We start from the raw sequence: 25,215 nt of genomic DNA on the forward strand, positions 1-25,215 counted from the left end.
GCATAGCTGGAGGGTTTGGTGGGTGCATTGTAGTGAGTTTCAGATTTCCTGTCTCTTTGTGCTACTGATAGAACAATTTAAGTAATCAATTGGCTGATTTATTATCCACTCCTTATTAGTGATCTATTATGAGGCAGAATTTTGCAGTGTACATATTCAACACTACTGTTGGTAGGACAAGTGGGGAGAATAGCAAAGTGACTTTTCCTCAGATTCGCAAGACTTTTTGAAATCATTCTGTATTCTCAATTTTTACTGCAGTTGCACACTATGTTAATATTCACACTGAGCAACCCACCAGAGCCCTAATATCCCTTCCTTTTCAACTAAAACTAGTGGCTGACCATTGATGTGTGTGTGTGCAGGAGGAGCTGGAAATATTTGGGGAGGAGGATCACTGAATATACTACTCTACAGGGATTATACTAAGTTGTCTTTGCTGTTTTAAAATCCCCAATTTCAAAAGCTTGAAATGATTTTCTGTTGTTGTTTTTTGCTGTCTTATAAAACCTTTAATATTTTCCATTGCACTTCCCAAACCTCCTTTCCCCTAAATTCTAATATGAAGATTGCCGCTTCTCAGGGCAGAGAGGGAAGGAGAGGAGTGGCACCTTTCCTCACTTAGAAATGTTCTTCTAATAAAAATGAAAACCTACCCTATTGCAGCCATCTTTTATTTTCCTCTTTCTTATCCTTTTGCTTAAGACTTGCCAAGCAAATTGCGAATTGCTACTATGTTGCCCTTCAAAACCAGCTGGTCCAAACCAGTATAAGTCTGAATTTTATTTATCTGTGGAGACGCAGAAAGTTATATTCACATGCCGTATTTGCCGGCGTATAAGGCGACTTTTTGCCCTGAAAAAGATGCCTCCAATTGGGGGGGTCATCTTATATGCCGGGTCGTCTTATCGCCGGCAAATAGTAATTGGGAAGCACTGCGGCTGCCCGCGGCTGACTGAGGCACTTTTGCGCACCGTGGAAGCAGATCCCGTGAAGCCGAAAGAGCAGCCAGCCTTCTCCCAGCTCCCAAGGAAGCGAGGCTCCACACCGCCCGAGCTCCGCTGAGGTATCCGGCTGGGGCTGTCAGGAGTTGTTACCGCTGGCGCGGCTGCGCGGCTCCAGTCCCGCGTTGCCTCGGGAAGGGAAAGGTAAAACCAGGAGCCGCTGCTGCCATTCAAAGTGCCGCCGCGGCTCTTCCTTTTGCCTTTCCTTCCCGAGGGCAACGGGACTGGGGCAGCGGAGCCACGCCAGCAGTAACAACTCCTGACAGCCCCAGCCGGATACCTCAGCGGAGCCCGGCGAGTGCGAGCCTCGTTTCTTGGGAGCTGGAGAAAGCTGCTGCTCCTTTCAGCTTCACGGGATTCGTTTCTGACGGTAGACAAAAGTGCCTCAAAAAAAAAAGTGCAAAAGTGGAAGTCTTTTGCGGAAGAGAGGCGAGTATATAACAAACTATATTTTGAGTGGAAATGTTGGGGGTTCGTCTTATACGCCGGGTCGTCTTATACGCTGGCATATACGGTAGTTTCTTTTATATGAAAAAAATTGTATTGCATTTGCTTGCAATAATGTGTATAAATTCTGGAACCATAGGCCATGCTTATACATTTGATCTTTGCTATAAAGCAGAACTAGGACACAGTGGCTCAGCAGTTAAAAATGCTGAGCTTGTCAGCGTGGGTTCAACAAGACTTGAGCACTGTGCAATGGTCATATCTTCCATCACTTGCCCTAGCTCCTGCTCGCCTAGCAGTTCGAAAGCATGCAAATGTTAGTAGAGTAATAGATACAACTTTGGTGGGAAGGGAACAGTGTTGGCATATAGTCATGCTGGCCACATGTTCACACAAAAGTCTTTGGACAATGCTGGTTTCCTCAGCTATGAAATGGAGATTAGCACCGCCCGTTAGAGTTGGGCATAACTGGACCTTTAGCTTTTATAGAGTAGGAGGGTATTCTCTTCTTTTATATCCTCTTTATAAACTATATACTGCAACTTCAATGTGCAGTAATGCATTTTTCCCTCTTGCTGATCTGAATCTTCTGCTGGACTTTTTCATGAGCTGGGAACTTACACTGAATTTCCGTGTTTTTCCTTTCAGTCTAGTTACAGGCTGTCATCAGTATACAACCAACAGAACAACAGTCCCTTTCTCCATGAATCATCAGCCAAGAGCAAAAGCAACAACCTTTTCCCACTCTTTCCCCACTAGTCATTGCCCCTGGCTGGCTGGGTATGGCTGGCTGGGTCACCCTGGCTGGTCTCCTGTGCAGTAATAATGCACTTGAAGACTAGGTTTAAAAAATCCTCTCCCACACAGGTCATGGCAGGCTACACAAATATTAGTTCAAACATTCCCATAAATTGCCCCCAGGGGGGCAGACCAGTAGTCACCTCTTTTCATGGTATGTAGCTAACTCTCCTCAAGAGGAAAATTAGTGGCCGTTAGGATGTGTGAGTTAGAATTACTTCTGTGTAGAAGAAAAACTACAAGAGAATTGGCAGTTTTATTTGGGCAGAAGCTGAAGACTTTTTCACATATCGCAATAGACATGAATCCATGATAACAATTCTAGTAGGGTTGTTTCCATTTTCACATAGAGATGCCCTCTGTGCTATGTTATTCTTCGATTCATAGCAGAGCCAGTTGATGAAAACGAACAACTCTGTATCCAAAGTAGAATACTGAGGAGCAAATGGAAAATAATTTTTGGCCTACTTGAGGAAAGCCAAATGGAATGTTTGGAAAAGTTTCTCAAAGCCCCAAAACAAAATCCTCACTTTATGAAAGACATTTGACTGTGAAAACATAGGGAATCTGTCAAACACCCCAAAGAGGAATAATCATTATCTTCATGGAATAGTTAACATTCTGAGTGATTGTTGTGGTTAGCCAGCAGCAGGTGCAGATGGCTGAGGAGACCGATGACTCTGATGAGGGGCCAGGACCATCAGGGAGTAGACTGCTGCCTTCAAACATTGTGGGGGCTGGCAGCAGTGACGAGGAGGTTCCCGAGGAGCCTGTGCCAAGTGCATGTGCACGAAGGATTACTCAGAGGAAAGAACAATTACAGCAGCGCAGGCGACTCGGGAGTAAGGCTTGCAAGGTAATAGCCCCTCCCTCAAGAGGATAAAAGCCAGGTTTGGAAAAGCGTGCTTTGCAGATAGCAAAGAAGCTCTGAAACTCAACTAGTGGACATCTGAGTTCATGTTTGGAGAATTTTGTAAATTAATTCTTATCTCTGGCTTTTTGGCAGCCTTGACAAACAAATGGCAAGGCTCTTTCTTGTCGAAGCTTATTAGTGGAAAGCAGCCTTCAGAACAGAATTTGTTATTAAACCTTAAAAGGTGGGGGCTGCTGCCTTTGTCTGTGTTTGTTCATTGGGAACCCGGTTGGGTCAGAACAGTGACGATGCTGAAAAGTTGTCCCTATAGAGAAACAGTGGAATCAAGGATTTTGTTTAGGGGTGCAGATTTGTTACTGCTGGCCTTGAGCAAGAATATCCAAAAATTCAGAGCTTTGTTGCTTCAAAATGTGTATGTTACCTGACATTTCTACACTTAACTTAATAAACAGTTACATGGTTTCATGTAGTACAAGTAGTCCTCAACTTACCACAATCTGTTTAGTGACCGTTCAAAGTTACAATGGCATTAAAAAATGTGACTTAGGACCTTTTTTCATAGTTACGGCCTTTGCAGCATCCCCATGATCATGTGATCAAAATTCAGGTGCTTGGCAACTGGCTCATATTTATGATGGTTGCAATGTCCCGGGATCATGTGATCACCTTTTGTGACTGTCTGACAAGCAAAGTCAATGGGGGAACAAGATTCCCTTAACACCCAGGTTACTAAATTATCAGTTGCAGCGATTCATTTAACAACTGTGACAAAAAAGTCGTAAAACGAGACAAAACTCATTTAACAAATGACTCAGTTAACATAAATTTTGGGCTCAATTGTGGTGGTAAATCAAGGGCTACCTGTAGCTTATGCACAATTTTGAAGATGGAAGTTCACCATTTTAAAAAGTCTTTACCTTATATAATAACGGATGCTTTTGCTGGAAATAAATACAGGGTTGCAAAATCATTCATATACCAATTTCTATGTATCACTCTGTAAAAGGCATAGGGTTATTGTTGTGGGAAAAACAGCCAAAAGAATTATTATGCGCATTTGTCACCTTGAGTTACTTATTAAGTAATAAATGTGAGATAAATTCATTTTGCAGATAGAGGTCGTCCTCAACTTATGACTGTTAATTTAATGATGGTTCAAAGTTATGACAGCCTTGGCAACGATGATTTACAACTTGATGTGCAGCTATGACCATGATACCAACCTGTGGTCATGTGATCTCAGTTTGGTTGTTTGGCAACCAGCTCACATTTATGACTGGTTGCAGCATCGGCAGTCATGTGATCATGATTTGCAACATTTTTCAGCTGATTTCTGGCAAAACCGCCCATTGGGGAAGCTTGATTTCTTAACACTTGTAATGACCATCATAAAAAATGTCATAAAATTGTGTCTGACTCAACTTATGACCATAATGACTTATGATGAAGTTCCAATTCCAATTGTGATTGTAAATGAAGAACTATCTGTACTTCTTCATTGCTATCAAACTAATGGTATAAAGGTGGCATATTACCAAGAATAGTTGGGGCTGTGACTAACATTTAATTTCATTCATGCTACATTCTGAAAACTTGCACCTGCATGCTAAATTACCTAGAAGGTGTATATTTCTGATAGACCTTTGTCTGTGTTTGTTCTTTGGAACCCGGTTGGGTCATAACAGTGATGATGCTGAAATACTGTAGAAAAGTTGTTCTATTCTATTCATTCTCCAAGGGCTCTATCCCATTTTTTTGTGATCCATCCTTAAATCAATTAGTCTCCCCCCACTGGCTGTTTATATCAGACATGTAAAAAGTGAAGATTATTAGAACATGATCTTCTGGTTTAGATACTTAATAGGCATAATTTAGGAAGGCCATCTGAGTAGAACAGAGAATCCCTGACAAGACTCATCCCTTTTTAAAAGCAGCTCTAGATAGAAAACATCTGCTTTTTAAGAGAGAAATGTGCACATTCAGTGGAAAAATGAGTGCAGTAGATAAATTATGTAAAAAAGCACGTAGAAAGCTCCAATTATTACAGTTACCAAAATAGAAAGAAGATTTTGACTATCTCATCTAACAGTTTAAAATAGTTTAAAATAGCCTTCCCTATCTTGGAAAGCCGCCCCCCCCTCCATCCACGTTTTCCAGCAATAGGAGAAGACCAAAAAGAGGGAGGTTGGTTTAAGTAACTGTCAGTAAGATAAAAGTACATCTAGCTTATTTTGTGTTACATTGTCTTGCTCTGAGGTTCCTTCCATATACTTGTAACAGAGCAATTTGAGATGGGTGCTTGCTCTTTTATGTTTTTGGGTCATTGGGTTTCTGGCTAGATTAACCAGCTAGGAACCAGCTCTGCTTCATAGGAAACTGCAACAATTACAAAAAGTGTCATTTTGTCACACTTTTCTGAAACTATGGGATGAGGTGACTTCCTCCTGGTGAGGATTCTTAGTTTGTTTTTTCTTAGTACCTCAGAATTATCATTATATCAACATGGATATAATGTTTGGACAGAATTACCTCAGGGTTATATCCTAGTCTTGAGGTGTTCAACAATTTTCTTAGAAGCTTATACGAATGTTACAATAGTTACAGTGAAAATAGGAACTTTTTCTATTTGGGGATTTAGAACATTGCAACTAGGAGAAAGTTGTTTTTTTTATTCCTGACAGACTCAGGATGCTTCCTTTTACTTTCAAAGGAAGTGCTATCTATATGGAAGATGGCAGGATTCTATGCATACTACATCTGTAATGCAGTAAATATCTAGACATCTAGCTTATAAAATTATATTTCGTAATATACTTGACTACAGTGTTGTGATCCAGCATGTGCAATATAACCCTAATCATGTTACTTTTTAATACTGTAATTAATTCTTAATAGCTGTGGATCAAATGGTGACATACTATAGCCACCTTCAAGACAGTTTCTGGAGTGTTGTCTCAATCAAGCTGCAACCCATTCTTGATCAAATACAAGCAGAACATGTGGGAAGCAGGCCTAGCAGGCCCAACGTGCTTCAAGCTGTGGAAGGGAGGATACTCCTCTTACTTAGATCTTTGGATGGTAGGGGCAATGCCATCTTCCCCTCTAGGCAGCAAACAAACAAATAAAGAAAGAAGTTAAAAGCCAGTTCCCATGAATATCTGGGTAACATCTTTGCTTTGTTCCCAGAGTTATCCTTAGTAATAAGCTTCAAAAATGTGATGGGTCATTTTTCTCTACTGCTTGTGGGATGTACATAGTTATACAAGGTCAAGAAATATTCCTGGACTAATATTTAAGGTAAATCAAAACTAACGCACACTCCCCCCCCCCCCGTCTCCAGGTCGTGCCTTGTTATTTATCAGGTCAGCTTGAAGTGGTACAAGGCCCAGCATTCTGGACAGAAGGATCTTCCCAATAGTTGCAAAGAGAAGGTGTTTTCTCAGCTATCCCCATTCCCCCTCAACAGTTTTAACTTTTACAGCACACTGAGTGAACATTTCCCTCTAGGGGAGAAGAAAGCCTTGCTCTCTTGTGGAGGGAGGCTTAAATTCTAAATTGATGGCAGGTAGGCAATAAAATGAAGACAAATTAAGGGAGTTCTTTCCAATAGATTAGATCTCCATGCTGATGAACATGTCTATTAGGGCAGGTTTGAAAGTCTCTGGACCAAATTCAACCTGTCCCCTTTCACCTACAAAAATTCCAATAATGCCATTTAGAATCTTGTGGGCTAGCAGCCTCATTTGGAAGGATTTGGGCACCTGGCTGCATTTTATCCAGATTTGACATACATTTGAACCAGAAGATAGGAGAGTCAAATCTGAGTATTTGTATAATGTTTTCTGGATGATTGCAGGAATTTCAGTCATTGGTACAGCAAGTGTTATGCAGAGTTCTACTACCTGTCCAAGGCTCTATAGACTGAACCTTCACAAGAAGCACCTCAGTCTCAGCCTTAAGCAGAACTGGTAGCTGTCTGACAAGCAAACGGCCTAGCCATTTTTTCGGGGGTCAAAAAAAAAATAAGGCCCGGCCTTATTTTGTGAGAAACTGGTATTCCAAAAGACCAGCCTTATTTTACATGCAGGCTCAAATTCTACTATTGAACTTGCCAGCATCCAGTCCAACCTATAGGCCAACTGGAACATTTGACTAGTTTCAGAGTCATCCTGTAGCCATTTCCAGAAGTCCTAGAATTGCAATTTCAAAATAGAATGTAAAAGATGATCGAAAAATTATCTTAGGTCAAAAGTATTCTAGAAATAGTAATACTCTCAATAAGCTTATATTTCTCCCAGGTTTCTTACTTACATAGTTGATAAGAACAAGTGTTTTTTATGTGTGTGTATGGATTACTGATTTAATGTTTCAGTGGCTTTTAATGTTTCCAAGCCACCCAGAATCATCTCTAGGCAGGCAAGATGGGTGGTGTACAAGTATAACAAATAAGTAAGTTTAAGTAAGTAAGTAAATAATAAACAAACAAACAAACAAACAAATAATATGGATGAATTGCTCAGCATCAAAGCAATTACACCAAAGAAACAAATATGCATTTATATATTGGAAGACAATATGAAGGATTATGAGAATGCAGCAGAGTAATTTCTCATTTTAAAGCAGTATCTGAAATAGAGTGTTGGATGCCAGAAAGATTTTTGTGCAGCAATTTTGCTTTTGTTTTATTATCAAGTTATCAGCTTCTCTTGATTTTTTTTTAAATAAAAAAGAACAAGTAATAGCTCATACAAGGGATAAAGAATATAATTTTAATACATAAGAACAAATTTAATTTCAAATACTTAAATTAATTAGGCATACACATCAAATAGATTTAATGAATACTTTTAAAGCTGTGAAAACTATGAGTTTTTCCCAAAGTTTCTTAAAACCGAATTCAGCTGGTTCGCACCAGTTCAAGTGAACTGGTTGTTAAATTACCCACTCACCCACCCCACTATCAAAGTGGATCCTGGGTGCTGTGCTGCACTGCAGTGGAGGAATGGGCAACAGAGAGGCCAGCATGAGGGAAAGAGAAGGATGCTTTCACTCTTTCTCCTCCCTGCTCCTCCTCTTTCCATGCAGTGCAGTGCAGCCCCCAGGATCCACTTTGATAGCGGGGGGGGGGGGGATTTAACAACCACTTAGCCCAGGGTCAGGTTGGCCATCATGAACCAGTTGTTAAATAATTTGAATACCAAATTTTATAAAACACCAGATTAACCAAACAGTATATGTTCTTTAAATTGTTCTTTAAATTTAAATTTATATCCTTTTTCTGTTCTTTTAATGATACAGAACTTTCTGCAATGGTTTATCCAATTGCAGTCACTTAGCTTCAACTTCTTCTTAAGCTGCTGTTTAAATAATAACATTGTTCTATCTTACATTGTTAATTATAAGGATGCCTGAGATAATGTATATGAAATATTTCAGAATGTTTAAAAGAAGTACCTCTATACCAGGAGACCATGAATTCCAGTCCCACTTTAGTTGTGAAAGTTGGCTGGCTGACTTTGGGCCAGTTACTCTCTCTTAGCGCAACTCTTCTCACAGAGTTGTTTGTTGTGGGGAAAATAGGATAAAAATAAAATATTATTATGTAGGCCAAGCAAAGATAACCAGGACAGGTGAAGAAGAGTTTTGAAATATCAACTATGGAATGCAGAAAATGTGTTACAGATTCCAATGAAAACATGATAAAAATGGGCCAAGGAATTTTAAAGGTGGTATTACTCTGAGTGAATATAAATGTGAGAAAGCCTTTGAATATAAAAATGCAAGACTGATACTTTCTCCTTTTTTTAATACCCCAAATTCCATCTTGTTCATGTTGCCTGCAATGCAGTCTCATAATCAAAGCTTTCATAAGTGAATATCAAACTATACCAATACAATGCTATAAAAGAATATGAGTTATGACCTTGCAATGATAGGACATTTTCAAAGTTGAGCTGCTTGTTGCTATGGAAGCAAAGAATGATGTTCTTAGGTCTTCTGCTATTTTCTCTAATATATACTGGAAACCTGTGTGTCATTTCATCTTAACATTTCTTAGATCTATTCCATTCTTTTGAACATCCCTTTTCAGGCACACAATGGCTTTGGCAACCTTTCAGTAGACCATTTCATAAGAGATGATCTAATGATGATCTCTCCTAATTGTTAAAAAAAGAGATTTTAAAGGTGAGTGGCATATAGGAAGCCTGTGGTTTAATCATGGCAAGAATTTACCCAAATGATCTTGTTGTTTTCAATTTGAACAGCAAGAACAGCAACCGCTGCTGCAGCTCCCTGAAAAGTACAAAGTTTTACCTTTATGCCTCCTAAAAATACATATATAAAATATCTGCCAGAAGATGGGAAAGCTTCTTTTCAGATTAAAACGTGAGACTATAAACATAGGGTTTTCTTTACCAAACAGAATACCAGAGTAGTTAACAGTGCCGATAATTTTCATTAAGGTCAATCCACTGTTGATTTTAGATACTGTTCCCAGGCAGGAGACAAACTTTTCTCTAAATTCTGGATTGTTTTGCTTCCATAAAGCTATTATCTCCAATCCTGCTGCTTCTGAGAAAAAGCAGCCATTTGAAAGTAGGGAATTAGAAAACAGTCTTAGCCTCTGCTACATGACAGGCCTATCTAGTCCATGGCTCATCATAATAGGCAGTTCCTCTCGAGGGTTTCAATTGCCTTTCGTAGACCTGGTTGGAAATGCTGTAAATTAAAACTGGAACATTTTAAAAATTGTTGAGTATTTTGCATCATCAAATGTTATTAGCACTATCTAATATTATGTTACCTGAAGTAAGATATAAATATTGTATAAATTTTACTTAGGAATAATTCCCATTGGAACTTGCTTCTTAACAGAGGTACACAGATTCATTTAGTCTGACTGTGGCTCTATTGTGTCCTGCCTGGGCAAATATATAACAAACTTTTAACTAACTTCGATGTCTCTGTAAATTTTGAAGTAAGGAGGTTTAGCACATCTCCAGGACATTTGCATACACATGGGATTGGCAACAGAGGGGAAGCACTTTTACAAATATTTTGTATTGACCTAGTAAAATTGAGGTGGGTAGTGCTTTAAAACAATTATTAGTAATGTGATGAAACAAATGGATTTTTAAATTCTGAGTTCTGTTACAGATTTGAAGTCAACATAGTACAGTTTCTTTCATAAATATTTTATAGCTAAAGGCTTTAATAATTTCCAAACTGATAATTTTTACCAGTGCATACCCTTATCTTACATGTTGGATGGGCAGAAGACTGGATAGAAACTCTTGTATCATCTGAATGATCAACATTTATAGGACATAAGTCAGTAGCTAGACCCAATGGAGTCAAATCCAGTCATAGAGTAGCATTTATTTATTTATTTACAGGACTTATGTGCTTGCCCAGCTCATACAATGACTCTAGGTAACTTACAACAATCCATAAGATGTAGTTAAAAAGAAAGATACCCTCCCCCATCAGTGGCAGACTAAATGTCTCAACAGATCAACCCTATCCTACTACAATGACTGGAGGAAGAGCCAGGTCTTTGAAAGTCCTCCAGAAAGCTAAAAGGGAAGAGATCCCTCAGATCTCAAGTGGGAGGGTATTCCAAGGGGCTGGGGCAGCTTCTGAGAAGGTGCAGTTCCAAGGTCCCATCAAGTGGCAATATTTAAGGGAGGTGATCTGGATTGTGCCCACCTATCTAACTTAATAGAACAGGCAAATACCCTCAAGGAGACGTGGTCCCACAAATAACCTTGTCCTGTGTCATGTAGGACTTTAAAAGAGATAACCAGAAAGCAACTAGAAGTCAGTGCATCTCATGCAGCGGTGGTGTTACTTGGATGAACTGTGGGACTGCATGCTGCTGAATTCTGGATCAGCTGGTCCAAAGATAATCAGATTATATTTGGGTTTTTATGTGCTTTTGTGAGATATCCAAAGTAATAATGTTGAAGACTGATTTTTTTTTGTAGGATTCAACCTGGGATGATCACCGGGATCAGAGGTTTAATCTTCTGAGCTGATTTTTTAAATTCCATTCCAAAGGTCCTAGAAGCAAAAGAAAGCTGAGGATATGATTATGGTTGTACATGATAAGCTTAGTGAAGGCCCAAACGCAGCTTGTCAGGCTGTAGGAAAAGGTAGAATATCAGAATGGCCACAATGAGACATGGAGACAAAAAGAAAAGAGATTATAAAAACCAAGATTGCAGATATTTGTCATTATCTTGAAATTATAATGATGTCCTATTTCTCAAGAATGTTGCTTTGATTCAGTGGTTAAAAAAATACAGTTTACAGAGTTGAAACAATAATGAAGAACTAGACTTATCTATCACTTACCCAATTAGCCATGAATGAACATAAGTGCAGAAATTCACCAAATCCAAGAGAATATTTTTCTCATAATACTTTTGTATGCTGTTTATCTGAAGTATTTAAAGCAATGCATATAATAAGTAGATTTATTTTAAACAAATGTTATGTTAGCTTCTTTTAGAACCTACAACTTGTCCAGACACATACACATACTCTCAACTTTCTTTCACCCTTTTTATTCTGTCCTCTCTGTAGAATTGATTTTTTTAAAAAACAATTTTATATTTCCATAGTTTAATTTCAGTTGGAGAGGGAATATAATGAAAGTCCTTTTATACAAAGTTGCTCTTTTTCAGCTGGTGTCCATAATAGTGACCTCTGTTTGAAAGATGAAAATAATGTGTTTATTCCGGGTTGGATAAAATAACTGTGGTTGTTTTCTCCTACTTTTGGGTGCATATGGTATTTATAGTTTACTGTATAAACTTTTTTTTAGAATGAGGCACTAAATCACAGCCTGATTCTTAGTGTCCTATGTTTATCATCAACTTCACTTTCCCATTTTGGAACAGTAATACCAAGTAGAGAAAGCTGCATAGTTCACTGTCATTTGCTAATTTGTTTTTGTTTTTTTAAGTAGGGATATGAAAATCTGCTTGATGAGCAAAGTATCCCACTAATGCCCCTTGGGAAATATTATCTTCTCTTTGTTTTTCAGAATGAATTAAATAAATGCAATGCAGTTGAACGATAACTCCCAGAATTCTCAGGCCCATAGGTGGCACAGCACCAGCTTTCCTTTCCTTTTCTGGATCTGTCCAGCACTGTCTCAAGTTTGATCAATCCATTCTGCACGCTTTGGTGCTTTACACGTATGAATGTCTATGGTGTCTTCACATTCTTTGCAGCGAACAGCGCAACACCAATGGAATTTGCACTCGCATTTAGTGACTCGAGTTACTTGAGTAGTATCATAACCTCTGCCACAACACATGACTTCACATCCATCAGTGCCACGTGATACCTTGTTGCACACACGACCAGCAGTTCCTAGTGAACCTGTAAGAGAAGAAGAATAGTTTTATTCAAGATTGCATGACATTGGATCTTTGGAAATATAGAATTGAAGTCACTTTTTGAAATGAATTATGGAATTCATTTTTTATAGAATTTATAAGAGCAAATTCTAGAAATTCACTTAAATTAGTAGTAATACAATTAGGTTTGCTGAAAATCTGACCTGAATAATTTCTAACTATTTCTAACTATAATTTCTAACAATTATACATACATAAGTGAATGTATAATTTTCTGCCTCAAGCAAGGTGTGAAATAAGAAATATTGGTGAGTGATATTGGTAACATGATCATGTAGCAGGAGCAACAGAGTGATATCAATTCTACTCTTTCAACCACATTTTGAAAGTATAATTTTCCTCATAATTCAACATTAACTGGAAGTAGAATTGGAATTTTTGGATATACACACTTCAGATGCTAATTTCCATGGGGATTTTCATGCAGGTAGGAATTCTGAAGACAAGAAATCCTTCCTACTAGGTTAGTGTCCAAGTTATCCTTTCCTAAATGGGATAATCTCCAGATGTATGAATCTTAATTTCAAGAATTCCCCTACCATCATGATCAATGTTGAAAATTTGAGGAGTTGAAATCTGCCCTTCTGAAAGGTAAGTGCTAAAACTGGGGAAGACCAATGTAAGCAAAATTACAAAATATTGTTTTACCTGCAGATTTATCCATCACACAATAATCAGGAGAGTTCTCAAAATATACAAGGTCAGTTTTTGTGGGCTTCCGGAAGTTCTTATTGGCCACAGTAAATCCAGAGCCATCTTGGTTCATAGTCACTTGGATGGCACCATTGTATTTTTTCCGAAGATAATCTCCCGTTTTGCGGAAGTCTGACATTGCCAGCCAGCAAGTCCTTAAGGTGCAGGAACCACTGACACCATGACATTTGCATTCTAGTTTCAGGAAACGCTTCACAGCCTGAAATAGAAGGTTTAGTAGCAGATCTAAGGACAAAAATTGCTTTGATAATACTCAGAAAGGCTGCTTCTGTTTCTGAGAGATACTGCTTTATTTCTTAAATTGGATATTTCTACTTAGATTTTGCTAGTTACAATAATGACCTTCCAGACCTATGAACAATACTTAAACCTGCTCTTTTGTGATATATCTTTATCTGGTCAATTAGAGCTTAGAATCATTCTAATTGAAAAAAATAGAAGTGGCCTTTGGTGACCTCACAAAAATGCTTCTGCTGGAAGGTGTAGCTATCAGTATTTGAATAAAAAGAGATTTTTTAAAAAATATAAGAATGTCAGTATAAAATAAATACCTTATGTTGGTTTTACTGAAGTAGCAGCTATTGGTGCTACAAACTTCCTATTGGTGTGTGCGTGTGTGAGAGACGGGGGAGATTAGAAAGCTGAATTATTGCCTTGAGCTGCCTCTTTCTCTTTCCCTGTTTTATTTATATTCTATTTAGACATTGATGGTACCAGACCTTTAATCAAAGATCTGAACATTTAATCAAAGTGAACTGCACATTCCTTGAATGTGGCTAAGAACCTGAAGAGGGTTCAAAGTCCCAGTTCCTAACAAATTCCTAGGCTTTTGTGAAGTTGGTGATGCTGTTATTTCTTGTTGTCTAAAAAGTTTTCAGGTTGATTATAAAATGCTACAAAGCATAAGATAATAATACGAATGGTTATATAACCCTAAGATTGCATTGGACAATTGGTTCATCTCTCAAAATATATTACCGTATTATCTCCACATTGTGCTAGTTGGTTTTAGCAGTAAAACTATTTTGGGGGCTTTCTTTTGTTTCGTTTTCACCTTTCCCACAAATTTCAGTGTTCCAATTATTCATTTTAAACCCATCAAATTAAAAAAGTTCAGCTCAATCCATCTGCCAATGCTGCTGACATGCCATCAGTCAAACCTTTTGTAGCTTTTAGGTGCCCCCCTCTTTCTATATTCATTCATTCATTCATTCATTCATTCATTCATTCATTCATTCATTCATTTATATTGTAGCCCTATCCTACAAAAATTGCTTCCCTCCAATCTAAGGTTGGCATTACTAACCGTTCTGCCACAACGATTGTTATGCAGATTCATTAAAGCACGGGCATCTTTCACTGTTTTCTCTTTGGCATCCACAAAGTCCTTTGCAAACTTTATGCCGTAATTGATGTTGTCACTGCAGCCCCCCCAGTCAAAGTCCCCTCTGTCATCCTTTGAGCGGCCCCGCTTATGGGGGTCACAGTTGCAGGCTTTCAGCTCGCCTTGGCTGCAGGCCCGGGTGATGGCATATACAACTCCAGCTGAGGAGATTGCGTAGACAAAGGCTGCTTCTCTACTACCTGCCATATAGATAAAAGAAATAAACACCAGTGAGTCAGGAAACAGCTAGATGGTTTTGAAAAGAGCACATAAGTTTGTATATTGTTTGGGTATCTTATTGTATTTTTAATCCGCCTAATAACTTAATGGTTAGGAATCAATGGAACTATGGGTGCATGCATGCTTTATCTTTACATGCCAAAATAAGAGATGTTAAGAGATGTGTTAAGAGAATAACAGATGATTCAATCAATCCTTTGGAAGATATATCTATCTCAACAATAGAATACATATTTGAAAAATAAAGCCTTTCACATCCACGTTCAGTTCCTAACAGTTCCAAGTAAAAGGTTCTTGGGTAGCAAGAACAGAGAAAGATAATCTACTAACTGCAGAAAACATTTTTAAAGAACCTGAAAATATGACATAACAGTAACACTACAGATATTTATCTCATCCACTAAAGCATAATTGAGATAATGCTTGTATTGTCAATGAACAATCAGTTCATATTCTAGGAGAAGCTAAACTAAGGCATGCCAAGCAAATATTCTAAAATATTTTCTGGATCAAAAGAGGGATTACAAGTGGATAAACCAAAGAAGAATTAAACTCAAGTTATTGTAAAAATTCATCTGGTGACAATGCCAGAAAAATGGACTTCTTAGCTATGTACTATCTTACAAAAGTATAACATTCAAGGGTGTGAGTCCTAATTAGGAAAAAAATGTTCTGGCCAAGCAATTTAAAATATTATTTTCATTTTGTTTTTTATTCATTGGAATGGATAATTTAGATATTTCAGTTTGTACTGTCTCTATATCAGTGCCTTTGGTAGGATGGGTGGACTTTATAAATTCCAGAACTGTAATCTGAACACAGCTGAAGGACATTATATGGGAAAAAAAACTATCATGGGTTCTGTGTTACAGTTTTCAAGGTTTTCCCTTGCTTATCTATCATCACTGTAGAAGCTGCTTGATTTTAGACTATTCTTTGAATATAGTGAGCAACTATTATCCCAACTCATTCACATCTGGGACTGGGGAGGGGGGAGATGTTTGGTTGGAAAGACAGAGTTCTTCTTCCCAGAAACATTAAATTGTTTGGCAAGTCCCCATATACCACAGACTACTAACTAATATTTTATAGATCTTCTCTAAATTTGCACCTGGTTTTACAATGGTTGTAAAAGCAAGAGCAAATCAAAAACATACCACTGTATTCTGCAAGAACAGCCTATATACAATCACTTTTATGCAAAGCAAACAGTGCATTTTATTTGCCTTAAGGGAAACCAGGGAGGTCTCTTTGCAGAAGATTTGGCTATCTCCCCATTTCTCCAACCTAAGCATCCCGAATCCAGGTAGCTAATTTGGATGTTATGCCTGGGGAATTCTGGGAGTTGAAGTCCACATAAATTCAAGCTGCCAAATTTGAGAAAAGCTGCCTTACAGAATATTCCCTGACTCTAACTAAAGCAAAATTCTATGATTAGTAGCAGAAACACCAGAAAAACGTATATTAACATATATTCTTTCAAAGGCGGATCACTTGTTAAAACATTTCTATGCTATTTTGTATTATACAACATCCAAAAGCAGTTTACAATAATTCCAAAAGAGATTTCAGGCTAAACAAAGTAAAACTAAATTAAAAACAAGTTGAAGAAAACCCCTTAAAATAAAAATTTCAGTGGGAATTATGGCTGGAGAAGGACTACAATAAAAAGCAAGCTTTTGAAAGGGATATGGAATGTGTTGGCACTGAAAGGGGAGGTTGCATTAGACATTACCATGGAAAAGCTCATTTGGTACTGCTGCTAGGATCCTAATTGCCTAAGGGACTTACATACTTGGAAAAATTGTAAGGTCCCAGAACTGTTTAGAGATTTATGTACTAACAGCAACACTTTTTACGTAACTCAATAAGCAGATTGACAGCCAGTGGAAGCTGTTTTAGCACAGATGAAATATCGATACCATAACAACTCTGTTCTGGAACCCAGTTTTTGTATTCTATATTATTGTAGGTTCCAGATAAGTCCAAAAAGCAGACCTTTTGCAATCTTTAAAATGCTAATGTATGACTAATCATAGCAAATTATTTATGTCCAGAAATGGTGCAGCTGATCTATAGCCTAAGCTTGAAGGGATTGTAGGAACACCTCCTAAAGCAGGGGTGTCAAACTCAATTTCATTGGGGGCTGCATCAGGGCTGTGGTTGACCTCGGGAGGGGGGGCATGACTGGGTAGGTGTGGTCAACTGGGTGGGACTTGACACCACTCCCCAAACTCCTAGTGTTGGGCTTCAAAGAGTTGACCGGTTTATCTCCTGAAGTGAATCCCGACACATTATCTTGATTGGGGAATGAAAATCCAATCCTGCCATTTACAATATATCAACTTGATCGGAAAAACGCTCTCTTACTTTTGAAGATCCCATCCCAGTTCAACTTATCTCGTATCAGCAACGAACATGCAAACAAGATGGGTGGGAGAAGGTTTATTACTCCAACTCCTCTCATTACCCGGAACGAAACACAATCATTGGGGAAGTTGCGGCATAACCTGGGAATTGAAACCACATTCTGTTTGGTAATTAGTTGCATTTAAAGTTGCGGGGTGGAGGCGTGTAGGACTAATGGGGAGGGCAGATGTTAGTTAGCTGCATAGGGTGGGGCTGCATGATAAATTGCGCTGAGAGACGAATGATCTCAGTGCTGAATTTATCCGGTATATCCGTTGTTGCCATGTTTGAAGGAAAACGAGCAAAAATAAATGTACCTATTCACAACAAATCCTGTGAGTAATATAGTTTATTGCTAGAATTCCTACGTGTACAAACGAAGGCTTACAGAAAGTCAGCAATGACCTTTATTCTCAAACAAACAAACCTACTTCACTGTGGATAATGGCAGAAGGCATAGATCCCGAGTGGACGATGGAGGAAGGCGTAGAAGTGGCTGAAGATAATGATGGAGAGGGCATTGGAAAATGAACGGGGGAAATGGAGAGAGAGGACGTGCCATTGACAGTACCACCTGTAGTAAAACCTAAAACAAGGTGCGATTAAGTGACCCAGACCCTGGTTTAAGAGAGGGAAAGGCGAAAGAATATAGGCAAAGGGAACATCCAATGGATTGGAAAGTGAAACGTTGGTCTGGGTCCGAAGAAAGTCAATGGGCATTCCCAGGAAGTGACACATTAGAAATATTAAGGATACAATTCGGAGAGGTAACTTTAAAAGGAACAAAGGAGAGGGGGACCTCGATTCGGAAACAGGTATTACAGTCTGAAAAGGACCCTTTATATGCATCCAGTCCATTAGAGTTTCAGGAGTCTGAAGTCGGAAGTGGATTGGACAGATTGGACTTATGTTCTAGGAGAATGGAGGATAGAAACATAGGGGAAGATGGATATTCCATGAGACCTCGGTCAGTAGAACCACAGGACCTGGATTATGGAGCACGTTGGGGAGGTCAAGTACCAGGGAGGTGGGGACCCCCTCCTCTAACAACCACGTTTGATGGGAATGCAAATAAAGTGGCTATTTTCTTAAGCCAAGTATTAAACCATTTTGATTTCTACTCCCATTGTTATCTCTCAAATTGGTAAATGGTAGTGGCCATTACTGGAGTGTTAGTGGGAGAAGCATACGAATGGGCATCTGATCTATATCACCATAGAGCGGAGGAGTTGGGGGATATAGGATGATTTTTGGATGCATTAAGAAATTGTTTTGAAAATACATCTGCAGACAAGAAAGCAGAAGAGGATTTGTTAATGATAAAACAAAAAGGGAAAACAGCACGGGAATATGTAAATGATTTTTGACGAGTGGCTAGTAAACTCCCATCATTACTGGAGAGTTTATTAATTCATATATTTAAAGAAGGAATGGACCCTAAATTACATCAGGCTTGTTTATATAGAGGTTCGTATACTACATTGACTGATTGGTATCGTGTAGCAATTGAATTAGATGATGGTTTGTGTCATTTGAAGCCAAGGCTGGAAGGATTAATACAACCACAAAAGTTTATAAACACAAGTACAAAACCACAACCCAGAATAATATCAACACAAAATAATAGAATATTTAAATGTTTTCGCTGTGATAGACCAGGGCATCGAGCTATGGATTGTCCAATTCAACCTATGGCAGTGAAGGATATGCGATCTGCTTCAGAATTGAATAGGACTAAACCAAGTAGACGAGATTGGCATGACCAAAAGAAGGCGGGGATTAATGATGAATTCATCAAATATTCCAGTGGAAGATGAAAGATCTGTTATGCAATCCACTACATTGGGAGAAGCTGGTATGGATAATGAGATGCCAGATGACCCAATGGTAAGTAAACCCATTCATCCTTTTATTTTACCTGTGGGTGTATGGAATAAACGGACTGATCAGGGAATTAAGGTGGGGGCATTGATAGATTCAGGATGCACAAGATGTTTAATAACTCAAGCAGTAGTTGATAAATTAAATGTAAGAGTTATTAAATTAGGTGTTCCTATTAAATTTGAACAGGTGGATGGATCTATACTGGGTGGAGCTCCAGCAACTCATAGAACTGAATATATTAAAATGGTGATGGGGAGCACTGGGAGTGGATTTCTTTTGTGGTGGTTCCTCACATGAGCGAAGCATTAATTCTGGGACTAGCTTGGCTTGATAAATGGGAGCACAATATACATTGGGAAGGGGTTATCGTAAATTACGTCTAGCTATCGGTCCTAATCCACCATGCCATGATGATGGCCTGCCTTGCCTTTCAAATAATACAAATCAAGTAAGAGAGGGAACACTTGCCAAAAAACCTATCCAATTGAGTATGAAGACTTAGCAGATGTATTCAAGGAAGATGGGACTGATTGTTTACCACTCCATCAACCTATGGATTGTGGCATCGAATTGATCCCAGGAGTGGCGTTACCCAAACCACGTAATGTACTCAATGACCCAAAAGGAATTGGAGGAAATGAGAAAATACATCGATAAAAATTTACAAAGAGGATTTATCACTCCAGGAAGATCCCACATGGCAGCGCATGTTATTCCAGGAAAAAAAAAGATGGAGGGTTGCGTTATGTGTAGACTATCGAGGATTGAATGCCATCTGTAGAACCATTATATCCATTACCATTAATGAAGGACTTACTAGCCACACTAGCCAAAGGACGTATATTCATGAAACTAGACCTAAGAGAAGCCTATTATAGAGTAAGAATTCGAGAAGGGGATGAATGTTTAATTGCCCTCTTGGTAGTTACTACTATAATGTTATGCCATTCGGATTGCAAGGAGCTCCAGCAGTATTCATGCAATTAATAAATGAAGTGCCACATGAACATTTGTATAAAGGTGTTATAGTTTATTTGGATGATATTTTAATTCTAATTCTAAGCAAGAACATATTAAATTAGTCAGACAGGTGCTTAAGAAATTATTGAATGCCCAACTTTATGTAAAATTATCGAAATGTGAATTCCATACTAAACAATTAGATTATTTGGGGTATTGTATTTCAGAACGAGGAGTGGAAATGGACCCCAAAAAAGTGGAAGCGGTATTAAAATGGCAAGCTCCAAAAACTGGGAAACAACTACAGTTTCTTGGGATTTGCAAACTTTTACAGACAATTTATTCCATGTTTTGCTGATGTCGCTATACCACTAACAGATTTATTATGAACTAAATCCATTGGTATTGAAAATCCAAAACCAAGTGCTATGTTAAAGTGGACTGACCAATGTCAAACAGCGTTTGATAACCTAAAAAATCTGTTCGCGAAAGAGCCAGTATTGAAACACCCAGATACAACTCTACCATTTATCATTCAAGCGGATGCCAGCGATGTAGCGGTAGGAGCTGTTTTATTGCAAAGAAATAAAGAGGGCAATTTACAACCATGTGCGTATACATCTAGGAAATTTAGTCCAGCTGAACGAAATTGGGCAATTTGGGAGAAGGAAGCCTTTGTGGTCCACTGGGCACTACTGAACTGGAGACATTTACTAGAAGAAAGTTCACAACCGTTTGAGGTGTGGACCGATCATAAAAATTTAGAAGCACTCCAAAATCCACGAAGATTGTCACCAAAGCAAGTTCGCTGGGCAATTTTTTTTAAAAGTTTTAACTTCATGCTAAAATACGTCCCATCAGGAAGAAACTTTATGGCAGATGCTTTGTCAAGGCTTCCTCAGTATAATAGTGTACGAGAGAATATGATCCAACCATTGATACCAACTACTAATAGAATAGAATCTTTACGATCCACAATACTTACAACCGACTTACCTACAATATTAGCGGAAGATGAATGGTTAATAGATAATAAAAATCAAATAGAAATGAAAGATGGGATCACTTGGCGGGGAACTAAAATATATGTACCAAACACATTAAGATTAAAAAAATGTCATGACATTAAACAGGCAGGACATTATGGGTTCCTAAAAATGTTACATTTAGCAAAACAACAGTCCTGTATGTATAATAAATAAAAATAAAATTGGAAAGCCAGCAGGATTATTACAAACTGTCTGAACCGATGAAACCCTGGCAAGACATTGGAATGGACTTTATAGTTGATCTACCAGATAGCCATGGCTACACAGTGATATGGACGGTTATTGATCTGTTCTCCAAACAAGCACATTTTGTCCCATGTAAAGGAATACCATCCGCTAAGAAGTTAGCCGAGTTATTTATAAAACATATATATCGCTTACATGGAGTACCTCGAAAAATAATATCCGATAGGGGAGTACAATTCATCTCAAAATTCTGGCGGGAGTTTATTCATTTGATTGGCTCAACACAAGGACTAAGTACAGCGTATCATCCAGCTACCAATGGAGCAGCTGAAAAAGAAAACACTGCCATCGAACAATATCTTTGTTGTTACATTAACTATCAACAAAGTGATTGGGCAGATCTAATACCGTATGCTGAAATAGCATATAACAATACGGTACATAGCAGTACTGGTCATTCCCCTTTCCAAATAGTAAGTGGTATGGAATTTGTACCAATACCCGAATGGCCCTATAATGAACAAGAACTCAATATAGAAAACACAAATACCTGGGCAGATAAAATACGTAAGCAATGGAACTCAGTTCGTCTCGCTTTGAAAAAAGCACAGGAAATGTATAAAGCCCAAGCAGATAAAAAAAGATCAACACAAACACAATATAATATTAGAGATTGGGTATGTCTATCGACTAAATACTTACACCTCCGTTTAACTAGTAAAAAACTAGGTCCAAAATACATTGGACCATTTCAAGTTATATGAGTAATCAATCCTGTGACAGTTGGTCTTCGACTTCCCTCTCGGTTCAAAAGAGTTCACCCCGTATTTCATATCAGTCTGTTAAAACCTGCAAATATGACACGACAAGAGCCTAGATTGCATACCCCAGGACCAGTCCGTGATGACCATTACGAAATCAATGAAATACTCGATTCACATCGTAGACGTGGAGTCTTGCAATATTTAGTCCAGTGGACAGGTTACCCATTAGCTGATGCATCATGGATACCATATACAGATATATCGGCATCTCGTTTGAGATGACAGTTCCATATAAAAAACCCTACCAAACCGGGTGGGAGGGATGAAATACGATGTATACATGTAACTAATAATAACCTTTCTGTTACAGAAAGAACAATGGTAGAGGGGGCCGCCTGTCGGGCTTCAAAGAGTTGACCGGTTTATCTCCTGAAGTGAATCCCGACACATTATCTTGATTGGGGAATGAAAGTCCGATCCTGCCGTTTACAATATATCAACTTGATCGGAAAACGTCTCTTACTTTTGAAGATCCCATCCCAGTTCAACTTATCTCGTATCAGCACGAACATGCAAACAAGATGGGGTGGGAGAAGGTTTATTACTCCAACTCCTCTCATTACCCGAAACGAAACACAAACAATCATTGGGGAAGTTGCGGCACAACCTGGGAATTAAACCACATTCTCTTTGGTAATTAGTTGCATTTAAAGTTGCGGGGTGGAGGCGTGTAGGACTAATGGGGAGGGCGGATGTTAGTTAGCTGCATAGGGTGGGGCTGCATGATAAATTGCGCTGAGAGACGAATGATCTCAGTGCTGACTTTATCCGGTATATCCGTTGTTGCCATGTTTGAAGGAAAACGAGCGAAAATAAATGTACCTATTCACAACAAATCCTGTGAGTAATATAGTTTATTGCTAGAATTCCAACGTGTACAAACGAAGGCTTACATCTAGCATGTTTCCTCTTTGCATTGGGTAAACTGGGCTGAAGCTATGCTGGCCTGATCTTTCTTCGCACTGGGTAGACTGGGCTGATCTTTCCTCTTTGCATTGGGTAGACCAGGATGGCCCCATGACCCAACCACATTGCAGGCCGGATCTGACCCACGGGCCTTGAATTTGACACCCCTGCCCTAAAGTGTGAAACTCCAAGCATAGCAGGGAATACCTTTGTTTTTGGATTTAGAAACTTTCCTTCTTTCATCTTTTTTATGCTTTCCACCCCTACCCCACCTAACCTGGTGTGTTCAAGTTGTCTTGATCTAGAGATATTTAGCTTGGTGTCATCCATACAAATGATGTGTTGCTTCAGATCCCCCTGTGACCACACTCAAGTGTGTCTTCGTACTAAGCCTGTTAGAAAACTGTTCTATGATTTTTCAATGCTATTCTCTCAGACGGGCAGAAGCTGTTTCACAGCTGCCATGATTGATGGTATTAGAAGCTGCTAAACTATCAAGCAAGTATTCCTTCTTCATCAGGACAGTCAAGTTGGATTCTATCCCATAACTCAGACTGGAGAGATAATCATCATTTCCCCCAAATGCTTAGAGTTGACTCAGTAGCTGCTTTTTTAATCACCTCATGTCAAATGGGATGATTTTCATTGGTGCAAGTGTTATTCTGGTTTTTAATTAAGCATTAAAAACAGATTTTTTTAAAAAAAATTAAAAATATAAAGCAATGATATAAAAATACAAAAGATGAAGAGTTCCAAGATGGGGAGGTTAGCAGTTGTTAATACAGACTGGGGTGGGGATTTCTCATGGGACAGCCAGTCACACAGTTTTGTGAGCCCCTGTGTCCCACACATATGGCTACCCAAACAGGTTTTGACCCCTTTGCAGAAAGCCAAGAGATTGGGAGCATGTTTTCCATTGAAAAGTTGACTATATAAAAACATGCCTGGGGAAATTCTCGGTAATCCAGATCATAGTTGTCTCAAAGGCGCTTTTTTTTTAAAGGCAAAACCTTTTTTAAAGGTTTTTGAGAAATAAGATGTTTTGCTTCTTATCCAAGAAGTTTCATCAATTGAAAACATAAAGACATAAAAACACATGTGCACACCTTTTCAGGCGTGAAAGAAGGATAATCTCAAGCTGTGAAAGAAGGATAATTCAAAGTATGCTCATTCTCCATGTTTTGAAGTGATTTTTTTCCCTGCACATGACCCCAATGTGTATTCTAAAATAAAAATAAGAAAACTATGTTAACACTGACTAAATTCCTCCATTACAAGGGAGATCAACTCTGTGACATGGGCTTTTTGTTTGGTGGCAGTGCAGCAAACCTTCATATTTCCACTTCTCTTAAATTTCTAATCAGGTTTTTGTCTTTCTTCATTCTGGTTTTAGTTCATTTTTTAAGTCAATTAGAATTTTAGTTGCCATTATTGCCTGGTTTGTTTTCAATCATACAGAAAATAGAATGGAAAATGTTCTCTGTTTTAAGAATAGCTCCTTTCTGGACTTTTAAATTTATTGTTTGCATTTGTTTGTAGTTTTCATTTGTAGTCTATATTTTAATTACTGTCAGTTATCTTGGGGGCTGAGCTGAGTAGAAAGGTGGACCACCAATCAAAATGATGAATAAAAAAATATTTAATGAATTGGAGCAAATTTGCACATACTACTTTTCTTCCCAAACCTGAGGCATTCCAGGTATCTTGGGATCAGAATTCAGAATTGAATTTGTCCAATTATTAAAATTGTGTTGATCTCAAATATTAAAATTTAGGTTCTTGCAATCAAATAATCAAATTTACTAAATAAAGAAAACACTGTATTTTAATCTTGAAGAACTACTCCAAGCTCTGTTGTTTACAATTTCAAGAGGGCAAACTTTAAACTCTGTAAGCTTGTAAACAAGTGATAAAACTTGGTGCCAATCCTGTATTTTATGCAGTGAGAAAAGCAATTTCTTCAAAAAAGTTGGGCCATTTCTGATTAAAAGAAGGTTACAGTTCTTCATGGAAGTAAATCTCACTGAATATAACAGGACTTCTGAGTGAATAGAGTAAAGAATTCCTCATTACAACATTTCCACCGTACTGCAAAGTTTTCCTTA

The 25,215-nt window shown here is 38.4% G+C and overlaps 1 protein-coding gene across 1 annotated transcript in view; it reads right to left on the minus strand.

Annotated features, from left to right (window-relative positions):
* Window positions 1–7,895: 7,895 nt before the first annotated feature.
* WNT2B (Wnt family member 2B) overlaps window positions 7,896–25,215 on the minus strand; it is a 53,004-nt gene continuing 35,684 nt past the window's right edge. The window contains exons 3-5 of the mRNA XM_026675110.2: window positions 14,575–14,852; window positions 13,203–13,467; window positions 7,896–12,516 (exon numbers count right to left, since the gene is read on the minus strand). Of these exons, the coding sequence (XP_026530895.1) occupies window positions 12,287–12,516; window positions 13,203–13,467; window positions 14,575–14,852 (773 nt within the window). The 3' untranslated portion in view covers window positions 7,896–12,286. The remainder of the gene's footprint in view (window positions 12,517–13,202; window positions 13,468–14,574; window positions 14,853–25,215) is intronic.

The sequence above is a fragment of the Notechis scutatus genome, chromosome 3 (genome assembly GCF_049901735.1).
Source record: "Notechis scutatus isolate UNSWTSFEM ecotype Mainland chromosome 3, rNotScu1.2, whole genome shotgun sequence".
NCBI lineage: Eukaryota > Metazoa > Chordata > Lepidosauria > Squamata > Elapidae > Notechis > Notechis scutatus.